Genomic DNA, 12,402 nt, shown 5'->3' on the forward strand with positions numbered 1-12,402 from the left:
GTTGTCAGTGATTTGGAAACAGGTTACGCCACTTTTGACATAAAGTGCTACTCCCCATTCTTTTTGCTCATTTAATTCTTCTTAAATAGGTTATAATCAGTAATTTTTAGCATTCTAGTCATGTAAATCTCTCCACCAGGTTTCAGTAAAACCAGCTCCTAGCATTAGTGTATAGGAAATTAAAGAATGTCTTCTCTTCATGTCCCTTGGCTCCTTGATTAATTTTGTACTTGACATCTTGATTTTGTGCTAAACTAATGTTCGTTTGTTCTCTTTTTCACATTCCCCTTTTACTGTTATATTCTCCTGACTAGTCCAGCCAATCTGCCCCCAAGAAAACTGGTTCCCCTTCCGCTGACATGGAGGCCATCCATACTGTACAGCCCCCTCTCCCTATCAAAGGTGGCCCAGTATTCCACAAAATCCATTACTTTACACAACTTAACTAACTAGCAGTTCACTTCCAGAATCTTCATTCCCTTGTAGGACCGGATCTCCTAGACCACTTGGACATTCCCCTTCTTCAGCGCCCATCAATGTTCTCTGAAGTCAACTATATTCTGGGAGGTATTGTGAGAACTACTCTGAGTTGGCATGGTGAGTCTCCCCTGGGGAAGATAGCAGAAGTGATCTAAATTAGCAATGAGGTGGACCCCTTGGAAAGACCATGATACCTGAGGAGTCACTTTCACGATAAGCTTATTTTCACGCATTTAACTTTCTGTAAACATTCTTCTTTGGGCTGCAGTCTCTTCTGTTTGCTCTGAGCCCAAAGAAGAATGTTTACAGAAAGTTAAATGCGTGAAAATAAGCTTATCGTGAAAGTGACTCCTCAGGTATCATGGTCTTTCCAAGGGGTCCACTTCATTGCTCTTCTGTTTGCTCTAGATTTTTATTTTATTTTATGAGAGGTTGGTAAGATAACTAAAAATAGTAAAATGTTACCTGAGTGAGAATGGTCAGCAGCCAGGTAGACAGCCTTCTTGATGCAGGGTGGTTCAGTGTAACCAGTAACCCTCTTCCCTGTTGTTGTGCTGTGAAAGCAAGCAAACACCCCTTTCTATGAGGGCAGTTTGTTTGGTAATGGAGGGAATGAATGCTCTCCTGCACAGCAACTGTATCCTGAGGGTGAGGGACTGAACTTTCCAACCCCAGTGTGCCAGTTTTGTAACCACAGGAAAGTAACAAGTTTAACTCACAGGTGTGGGGACAGGCCTAGCAGAAGAGTGACCTTTCCAACCATCTCTTGAGCTCAGTGGAGCAGCTGCATCAGTGAGAATGTTATTTCTCTGCAGCCGGACAGCGATATTCCAGCAGTAAAAAAGTGAACTTCTTCCCCCAACTACAGAAACTCCTTTGCCTCACTACAGTGATTAAAATAAACCAGCTGCAGCAACACAGCAATCAAGGCCCTAGCTTGAACATGTGGTGAAGGGAGTTTTTCCTCTCTAGCATGGCAGTGAGGGTGTTTTTTGTTTTTACATAGCCCCAGACGAGGAGACAAGACCAGCTTTAGGGGTACAGAGGACAAGTAGCAACATGGGGCATAAAGAGGAAGAAGCATTCACCAATTCAAACCTCCCATCTGACCCCCATTTACCAGGTTTTGGGGCTCTATGTTGCTTGGGGCATCAAGTCTCCAAAGCCATTCTTAGGTGAAGGGATGTGCAGAGGCGGCTCTAGGAATTTTGCTGCCCCAAGCACAGCAGGCTTGGGAGGTCCTCCGAAGCCGTGGGACCAGCGGACCCTCCGCAGGCACGCCACCGAGGGCAGCCTGCCTGCCACCCTCGCAGCACTGGCAGAGCGCCCCCCCCCCCGCGGCTTGCTGCCCCAAGCACGCGCTTGGCGTGCTGGGGCCTGGAGCCGCCCCTGGGGATGTGTCTGGCACAGTCAGAGCTGCCAGAGAATGACCATCACTTAGTGCAGTGGCACAGTCTTTGTAAGCAAGGAAAGCATAATTCCTAGTGTGGAGATAGTCACAAAAGTGAGCGAGTTCTCTGTCCAGCAAAAGCTCAAACAATCCTGAGCACAGTAGGTACCAATGACAATGATGCAGTGACCAATGCCCGGCATGGCAGTGTGGTCTCTGTAGTGGTTAGACTGTAATTAAATGCTGTGGTGTCCCCAATAAAGGAATTAAGCACTGATGCTGTCATGACAAGGAAAGGGTTAAGCATATAACCATCCAGTAGGTGCTAGAATAAGTGATGACTGAAGTGGGGGGCAGATCTCAGGTCAGCCTTAAGTGGGGCTTAGGTGAGTGGCTTGGGCTAGCCCCACACGGGTCCCAGTTTCCCTCTCCCTAGTTAAGTGTGGCCCTGGAACAAGAGCAGCCCCAGCAATGGTGGGGTTAAAGGTGGTCCCACCCTGGAGAAAGTTAAGTGAGGCTGTGGTTCTGGAGTTGGTTAAATGCAGCTCTAGCTCCAGTGCGGAGCTGACTGAGTGAAGCCCTTTGCAGCAGAAAAGCACTAAGTAGACTCTTGAGTGAGCTCCCCTCCGGTGCAGCTAGTGCCAGGCGTGGAACGGCCTGGGCGAGGAGAACACGCGCCGCTCAGCCTAGGAGGGCGCGTGGGTGTTGTAATTGAAGCACAGCTGCATCAGATCTGGCATGGAGGAGTTAAAGGTGGGTCCGGGGGGGGGGCTTTGCTTTGACAATTGGAGGGGGAAGGTACATACAGCTTTAGTCCCAGCATGGAGGGGATTAAGTGCCGCTCCGGGGGGAGGCGAGAGGACTGGCCTAAGGCACACTGCTGCCCTGTTTGTCCCCCCCCGCCTAGAAGCCGGGCCCCCATCTCCCTTCCAGTCTCCCCTCCCCAAAGAGGCAGAGGTAGCAGCTGAGGGGCCCTAAGCAGCTTGGGCAGGTGGGCCGGGCCCCCCACGCCTTCCGGGGCACCACGCAGGGACGCTCTGCGGGGGGGTGGGCGAGGCAGAGCTGTGGGTCCACTCGGGGTCCCCCGTCCCAGTTTTCCGTCGCCGCCAGCGGCTGGACGAGCCCCGGCCCTGCTGGCTGCCCTCGCTCGGCCCTGGCGCGCAGGGGGTTAAGGGCTGCCGCGGGCGGGCGGGCGCGGCCCGGCAGGGAGGGGGTTAAGTGCCTGGCTGCTGCGGAGGCTGCCACTCGGCTCCGCGGCTCGCTTGGAGTCGGAGCCGCAGCCGCTCCAGCGGGAAGATGGCGACGGAGGGAGCGAGCGGGCAGCGCGGCTCCGGCGGCCAGGAGGAACCGGCGGGAACGGTAACCAGGCTGCGGGGACAGGGCGGCAGTGGGGGCTCAGACCCGGCCGGGGCGGCTCGGCTGCGGGGCGCCCCGCGGGGCTACCAGCGGGGGCGTGGAGCCGCCGCAGCCCCCCGAGGCGGTTACCCGCCCTCCAGCGGGGCGCCCGGGCGGTAGCGGTCCGCGCTCTGCTCGGGGGCGCCGGGCGGGGGTAGCGGGCTCCTGTTGTGGCAGCGCCCGTGTGGGAGGGAGCCGGCGGCGGCGGCGGCGCGGGGCTGGGGCGCCGCTCTGACCCGGTGCCGGCTGCCGCTCCCCACGGCCGGGTCCCAGGGTCGCGGTTTTCGGACCAGGCGGACTCGCCTCTTGGGGGTTTCTCGGAGGGCTGCGGGTTGTGCGCTTTGTGGCTGGACCCAGAGCCTGCGTGAGGCAAAAGCAGCGGGGTGGGTGGGGGAGAGCGGGACGCTGCGCTTGATGCCGAGGCAGAGTCATTTGCCTTGCTGCAGACGCTTTCAATAGGAAAGAATTGTCCCTGCTGAAAGAGCCAAGCCGGAGCTTTCCTTTCATGCTGACACCCGCTATATCGGGGTTAAAAATCCCCAAATGACAGGCGGCTTTGGCGTCTTCTCTCTCCAGTTATGCTGATCAGTCTAACACGGCTAGACTGATTTTTGCTGCTGTGCTGTTTCTCTTGGTTTTCTAATAAACTGAAATCTATGGAGTCAATTTCTAGGGCATATGCCTGGGGATTTTAAACCTGTAACTCCCGTTAGTACGAATAAGAATTGCATGGCAAAATTTACAATTAATTTGTACCCCTAAAAGTTGTAAACAACATTAAATTTTCACTATGAAAAAAATGCATTGCTTAGCATAGCAAAGCCTTTACATTTTCACTTTCTTTTTTTAATTGGGTCCCTTGTGAGGTCATTGACCCAACACTAGAAAAGAGCACGTTTTTCTGTGAAACTGCTCACAACATTGTCCATTAAATATTCCCTGCATGGTTTTGATATCTTGCTGTATTTGTTTTTCAAATGAAAAAACTTTATGTACTCTGTCCTAGGATTTGAATGGTGCTTTTGAAAATAATTTGCAAGATGAAAGTCCATAATTAAGTCAAACCAGTCTAAGTATTTTCAAATTAATATCCATAAAACTGTTCTGAATTGATATTGGCATAGTACTGAGTCCTTTAAAGGGAACTTAAACTTAACTCAAGTTTATAGCTCTTAGTTTAAATGTAAAACCTAAGACTAGTACGAGACTACAAAAATGTTATACAGTAGCATTTAAATATTCCAGTGAAAATCGTTTTTAAACAATTAAACTTTGTTTAAATACTGCAACATTAAGAGGCTCAAAATGATAATAAAGAAGCATGTAACTGGCTTCATTAATTTTAATCGATTAAGCTGCCAAATGCAAAAAAGTAAACACTATAGTGATAAGTAAACATTTTTAAATATTGTTGGTTTTAGAAATGTCAAGTAATTTAAATAACGTAGGCAAACACTTGTTCAAGCATTGGTATATTTAGCCATCTAAATAAATACTGAGCAAAACTCAGGCCAGATACTTTGATTCCTAAATACTGTTTTAGTAGCCTAACCTTGGGCATCCATTTAGTGAAAACTCTTTTTTTTTTTTTTTTTTGCCAATTATCCTTCAAATGTTTGAATTTTGTCCTCTGTTTTTCCTCAAACTATATTATAAACTTTGTATTTGATTACGCTTCACTTTCTTGTAGCTCAATCCAAAATAATTCTCCAATAGAACAAAACTGCTGTGTGTGGGGAAATATATTGGAGTGAGTAGTTTTTTAAAAGGGCCACTGTAAGTAAAATTATTAGTTCTCTTCTAAATAAAAAAAGAGAGATCAGTGTTTCTGGGTTATTGCCAGGAAACAGGATTAATTAATAGCTTGAAGTTCAGCAAGACTTCCAGTGGAGTTTTTTAAATTTGGTTTAATGTTTTGTTTGGCGGTTGGACTCTTGAAAGCACAGACAATGCAATGAATGATTTAGAGCGAGTGATAGTAGTTATACAGTAGTGTTTTACTATACTTAAATAACATCTAATACTGTCAACAGTTCTGCTAGACTACTCTTCACTTTTGTAGGCATTTGATGCTAAATAGTTATCCTGATGTCTCGGTACAACACTGAAAAAATAATTTTCATCTGCTGGCTGCTGTTCTTGGGAAAACTTACAGAATTATGGAAAAGATGGTCCTACTTTTTTATTGTCCAAAGAATTTGACTGAAAAAGAGTGGAGTATTTTTTAATGTGCTGTAGTTGGGAATGAAGCCAACATTCTTGTCATTCTGAGGTGTTTTTGTTTTTTTTCCTTTTCCCCTGATCTAAGTGCTGCAGCTGGTATGCCAAAAAAAACCCCCAAACCTGGGTCTACACGTTGTTGTCATGGTAATAATGACAACGAAAAACTGGGGGAAGAGTGTATCTGTATCAGGAATGACTGTGGTAAAGTCAGTGGAGTTGCATGAGCATAAAGCCATTGTCATTTAGAATAGAATGTGGCAATGGTTTTAAAAAGATTAAAATACCCTGGGATGACTTGCATCTTCATGATACCGACTGGTAATGATTGTATTATCAAATGTATCATGCCTTTTTGCTGATATTTTGGGGGCAGCAACCTGCAGTGCCATGAAAGCTGGCTTGACAGATGTGGTGGTCTAACAGTATGTTTAAAGAGGACACCGTGCAAAGCCTGTATCTTTCTAACTGCTCTGTTAACATTACCAGTAAAATATTGCTTTTTCAGTTGTGGTGGACTAGCAACTGTGGAAATGGTAATCCACAATTTGGCTAAATGTGGGAACTCTTTGTAAAGCTTTGCATAAAGTACATGTAGAATGGAATATTGACATGATTGAAGTCTGTGGGAGTTTTGCTGCTCATGTCAACAGATCCACAATTTCACCAATAGTGTTAAGTGCAGTTCTACAAAGATCAGTCTTCATTATGGCTCCTTAATATTTGTTTTATTTCAGTAACTCTGTATTGTTACTGATTTAATAACAGGAACTCCCTAGAATCACAGGAAAGAGTCTTAGATGGTTGTATGATATTTTAGACCCACAACTGATGAGGAAAGCTCAAGGTACCACCACCACCACCAACTAAAAAAACCCCTATGGTCAGAAAGGTTAAGGACAATAAGAAGGGCTCTTTTAAATATATTGGGAACAAACTAAATATTAGCAGTGGTCTAGGTCTGATACTGGACAAACGTGGTACAGTTACCAGTCATGATGCAAAAAAAGCTAAATATTATGTCTTTGTAAAGAAGCAGGATGATGTATTCATACCTTACAGCGTAATGAAATTCTTCCTATTACATCAGTAACGAGTGAGGATGTTAAATATTAAAGTGACTATTAAAGTTAAACATTTTTGAATCTGCAGGACTGCATATCTCTTAACTAAGAGTGGTAAAAATTGGCTGAGGAGCTCTCTGAGCCATTAGTATTGTGTGTGGGTGGTTTAAGAAAACCACAAAACTTGTAACACAGTGGAAGTTCCAAGAGGACTAGGAAAATTAATGTTGCAGCAATATTTTTAAAAGGTAAATGAGATGACCCAGGAAACTATAGATCGATTAACCTGACATTGATCCCCAGCAAAATCAAGGGAAGACTGATATGGGATGCTATTGATAAAGAATTAAGACAATAGCATAATTTATGCTAATCTACATGTTTTTATGGAAAACAGGTCTTGTTAAACTTTAATCGGATCACAAGAATGGTTGCTGTAGGTAACCGTGACATAATATACTTAGTCTTCTGAAAGGCATTTGTCTCAGTCTCACATGATATTCTTAGATATTTAAAAAAGCACTATATAAAATACAGCCTCAGTTAAATGGATCAAAAATGGATAGATCACAAAGTAATTGTAAATGGGGAAACATCATGTTATTGGTGTATTTCTGGTGGGGTCTGACAGCATGGAGCCAAGAACAGATTCCTATCTAATATCTTTATCCATAATTTGGAAGAAAATATGCAGTAATTGATGGGAAAATTTCCGGAAGGCTTAGTACTAAATAATGACCAGGATAGATTAGTTATCCAGACTGACCTGGCTCACTTTAAAAGCTTACCTCATTTGAAGCATGTTTTAACACCACTAAATGCAACAGTATAATATAGGAAGGAACAAAGAATGCAGATCATACTTCAGAGATGAGAAACTGTATCCTGTAAAATAGTGACTCTGAAAATGACCTATGGGTCTTGGTAGATAACTAACTGAACATGAGCTCCCAGTACAATGCTGTTGCTTAGGGGGAAGATGTGATTCGTGGATACATAAGCAGGCAAATGTCAAGTAGGAGTAGGGAGTGGTAATACCTTTGTACACCACATTAGTGAGACTATTACTGGCATAATGTGTCCAGTTGTGGTGATAACACTTCAAAGAAGATGTTGACAAATTGGAAAGCAATCGGAAAAGAGCTACAAACATGCCTTGTAGAGAGAGATTAAAGAAGCTCAATCTACTTACCTTATCCAAGAGAAGGTAATGTGACGATTTGATCAGTTTACAAGTATTTACATGAGGAAGAAATTTCTGATGGTAGATGGATCTTTTAATCTAGCATTAGAAGGCATAATGAGATCCAGTGGTTGAAGGCTGAAGCTAGAAAAAATTCATACAGATGCTCCCCAATTTATGCAGGGTGTTCCAGAACGGAACACTTGCGTAAGTCGGAAATAGGGTGACCAGATAGCAAGTGTGAAAAATCGGGACGGGGGGTGGGTGGGTGATAGGAGCCTATATAAGAGAGAGACTCAAAAATCAAGATTGTCTCTATAAAAGCGGGACATCTGGTCACCCTAATTGGAAATGTATACCCGACCCTTGCGCCAGAAAAACAAACTATTTCTGGCTTACGGAATTTTTAGTCAGGAGATCAGACATAATGGTCCCTCTTGTCCTTAAAATCTGTGAATTAAAATTAAGCATATGTGTAGGTGTTTTCAGAATTGAGCCTTACATGAACTTTGTTTTATATCATGTTGGTAGTATGAATTAAATTTAGAGCTGATTGGAAAAATATAGAATTTCTTCATGAGAAATTTTCTACAACTCTTCACTGAAACATAGAATTTTTGATATTTCCATCACTAAATTTGTCAAAACAAACTTTTTTTATTTTGAGGGGCCCGCCTTCTCCCACCCCACCCCCCAAAATGGAAATTTTGAAAGATTTAAAACAGTTGTAAAAGTAAGGCTTGAGCAGGGGGTTGGACTAGATGACCTCCTGAGGTCCATTTCAACTCTGATATTCTATGATACCATCTGCCAGGCAAATTAGATAACTGAAACCTCCAGTAACTGCAAAAACAGAACACAGGGTAACTTTAAACACTTGTAACTGTTCTAGATCAATCATGTAGTGTTTGCCTTAGAAATTACTTATTTTTAATGTAATTTTTGGTGACAAACTGGATTAGCATTGCATGTCAACTAATTGGTGTAAACATGGCCATTAAAGAATAGTTTCATAAAAATGTTTCTCGGTTATGAGAACCTCTTTGGGTACATAGGTGGTTTTGAAGATAAATCTTTCTCCTGTTTTGTATTTATTTTTTTTGGCTTTGATTTATTGAAAATACATACTTCAATCTCTGTGCACATTATAAAACACAAATTTGTTTACCCACCTTGTCCCTCTAATCAATGTAGTAGTCAGTGTGTTTTTAAAAACAAAACAAAACACCAAAACCCAATTCCCCAGTATTTGACTAAAACCCCACCCACTTAAGCAAAAGTACGAATGAGCGAATAAACCCTGGAAAATTAAACTCAGGCCGTGGGACCCTGAAAGACTTAAACTTGCTTAATTTTAGAGTGGTTGGCTGTAGGGCTGTCAATTAATTGCAGTTAACTCATGTGATTAACTCAAAATATTTTTGGATGTTTTCTACATTTCCAAATACATTGACTTCAGTTACAACACAGAATACAAAGTGTACAGTGCTCACTTCATATTTTTTATTTCAAATATTTGCACTGTAAAAAACAAAAATAGTATTTCAATTCACCTAATATCAGTACTGTAGTGCAATCTCTATCACAAAAATTGAACTTACAAATGTCAAATTATATGCAAAAAATAACTCCATTCAAAAAAATAAAACAATTTGACATTTGTAAGTTCCGCATTCATGATAGAGATTGCACTACAGTACTGATATTAGGTGAATTGAAAATACTATTTCTTTTTTACAGTATATTTTTATTTCAAATATTTGCAAAGTGAGTACTGTACACTTTGTATTGTGTTGTAATTGAAATCAGTATATTTGGAAATGTAGAAAAAATCCAAAAATATTTAAATGGTACTGTAGTATTTAACAGTGCAATTAATCAATTAATTTTTTTAATTGTTTGACAGTCCTAGTTGACTTCAGTGGGATTCCTCACTGTGTATATGGTTAAGTACACATATAAGTATCTGCAGGATCAGTGTCTCAGTATTTAGCAGACTGATGAATAAGGAAGCAAATTCCACAGTTAGTCTCCCCATGGTTTTCTCCAGTCTCACAGAACTCAGATTTTGCTTGTTAGCAAGAGCCTTCCAGCTGATCTGAAGTGAGCACTTGAACTCTGTTTCTGGGTCACCTGCTCCTCCCTCAAAACATCTCTGGAGTGAAATGCCACCAGTGCCTGTCCAACACCTCCTCCCTAAATTAATTCAGGATTTCAGAATGTCCTCCTCTCTGACCAGCATCCATCAGTTTCAGGTGATGGGGAGAAGCACTAGGGTCCTCTTCATATGTCATAACTAGGGCCCTACCAAAATCATGGTCCATTTTGGTCAATTTCATGGTCATAGGATTTTAAAAATAATTTCATAATTTCAGCTATTTAAATCTGAAATGTCACTGTTGTAATTGTAGGGTTCCTGACCCCAAAAAAAGATTTGTGTGTGTGGAGGGGTCACAAGGTTTGTGTGTGTGTGTGTGGGGGGGGGGGGGGAGAGGGGGTTAGCGCTACACTTACTTCTGCGCTGCTGGTGGCGGCGGTGCTGCCTTCAGAGCTGAGCACCTGGCCAACAACCGCTGCTCTCCAGCTGCCCAGCTCTGAAGGCAGTGAAGTAAGGGTGGAATACTATGATCCCCCCCGCAATACCCTTTTGGGTCAGGACCCCCAATTTGAGAAACGCTGGCCTCCCTGTAAAATCTGTATAGTACAGGGTAAAAGCACCCAAAACACCAGATTTCAGAGTCCGTGACACATTTTTTCATGGCCACGTATTTGATAGGGCCCTATATACAATAGGAAATAAGGCTAGTAGCTCCTAACCAAACACTCCTCTGTGGATAAGAGGAAAATCAAAGATTCTGAGTAGAGCTTCTAATTTTGTTTAACTGTTGGTAGTGCTTCTGCCTTGATGTATGAGGATGCAGGTTAGCAATTAGGCTGTACTAATGTTGGCAATGGGAACCCAGCAAATTGGGTGGGGCTGAGCTAATTAGTTGTGTGGTTTAATGACTCTATCAGCTGCTAGGCAACGCTAACTTCTTGCAGAATTGGATTTTTAAAAAATGACATGGCATCCTAGAACACTCAGATTCCATTTGAACAGACTTCTTACAAATTTAGTTTGAGGCAGGGGAATAAAAATTTTCCTATGTGTTTAGGTCTTGTATGCTAAATTTCATCCTGGAGCAACCTATTCATACATCTCTGTTGTAAAACCAGTAGGATGGAATGGCGGTTACAGGCTCAGTGCTAGAAGTATTGTAACTAAGTCTCAGAGGACACGAGTGGAGAGCCACTAATGTAGAATATATTGGCTGGCATGAAAACAAACTCTTATACTGAGCATTGGGCATTATAATCAACAGGACATTAGGGAAGTTGCTTTTTCAGCCTGAAAGCCAATAGTTCTCACTAAGCAATTTTATTTGTATTAATACAGTCATTCACAAATCAGAAAAAAGCAACTGTACTGCTTGCTCCCTGCCTGCCCAACTCCTTCCCTTTTATTTTCTCAATACTTCCAATTTCTCCACCTTCTCCTGCACACTTCTTATCTATCTTTATAAACAGAGGCAGGATTGTGGGTACTGGTGCTTATAGGTATATAATTGCTCAGGTAACTGCAACAGCTACTCTGAGGCAAAACAAGAACCTAAGCAAGTCTGTTATGGTGAAGACATCCTGCTTCCAAGAAGTGGCAGGTAGGGAAATGTGTGGGAGTTAGTTGATAGGATTTTTTTTTAAATCTGATTATACCAACATGAGGGAAGCAGGGAAATTCATGGATTTATTTGTCCAGTCAAGTAGCCCTGAAGTGGCCAACTGGATTGCATGCTGGCCATTGAGGGGTGTAAAATATTGTACATGAATAAGTTAGTGGATGGCCCACTTCTTTATTATTAAAGAAGACAAAGTCAAGAGTACTGTTACAGATCTGGTGCGATACTGTATAATTACACATCTTTTCTGTAAAGAGATGCAATTAATTAGGTCAAGCAACTTTCTTATTTTATAAATCCAAAGCCAGGGAATACTTCCTCCTTCCCTCCAAATATCATCTGAGCTGCTTTTTCTCTTGCACCACTTGCATCTTTATTTTTTTAAACTTCAAACCCCAAAAATTGTACAAGCTGCTTTTGCCAATTCTGATTTTTTTAATAGTTCAAATGTAATTGTCATAGGTTTCTCCCCCCACTTGGAGCTGTTGGGTTCCAAGATGGGGACCTGCATGGACTCCCCTAAACTAAAATCCTAGTTTAGATCTGGTAAAAGCTGCCACCACCCAATAATGTACGTGTATTGGGACGCAGTCCTTCCCCAAAATCCTTGGGGATCCCAAGAGCCCCAAATCCATGGAGTTCTTACACCTAGGAGAAGTAAACCATTCTCCCCTGCTTCCTCCCTTCTCCTAGGAGAGATACTGGGATTCAACTACAGAGGGATGCCTTCCTCCTCCCTCCTCCCCTTTCCCTGAGAATTCACCCAAGGAAAGATCAACCAAGTCCTTAACAGAAAAGATTTATTAAAGAATAAAAAGAAAGTAAACTGTCTTTGTAATACCAAGATGGAACAATACACAGGGTCTAAACTTATCAATCTCTGGAGAGAACCCCCCCTCGTTTCTTTCTCAGTAAAAGCAATAACAGTACAGAATTAAAGAAATTCTATAGCAA

The 12,402-nt window shown here is 42.7% G+C and overlaps 1 protein-coding gene across 1 annotated transcript in view; it reads left to right on the forward strand.

The window, feature by feature from the left end:
- The first annotated feature begins 3,130 nt into the window (after positions 1–3,130).
- CTTNBP2 (cortactin binding protein 2) overlaps positions 3,131–12,402 on the forward strand; it is a 182,187-nt gene continuing 172,915 nt past the window's right edge. Inside the window, 1 exon segment of the mRNA XM_045000591.1 lies at positions 3,131–3,229. Coding sequence (XP_044856526.1) covers positions 3,167–3,229 — 63 coding nt within the window. The 5' untranslated portion in view covers positions 3,131–3,166.

The sequence above is a fragment of the Mauremys mutica genome, chromosome 1 (genome assembly GCF_020497125.1).
Source record: "Mauremys mutica isolate MM-2020 ecotype Southern chromosome 1, ASM2049712v1, whole genome shotgun sequence".
NCBI classification, from domain to species: Eukaryota; Metazoa; Chordata; order Testudines; family Geoemydidae; genus Mauremys; species Mauremys mutica.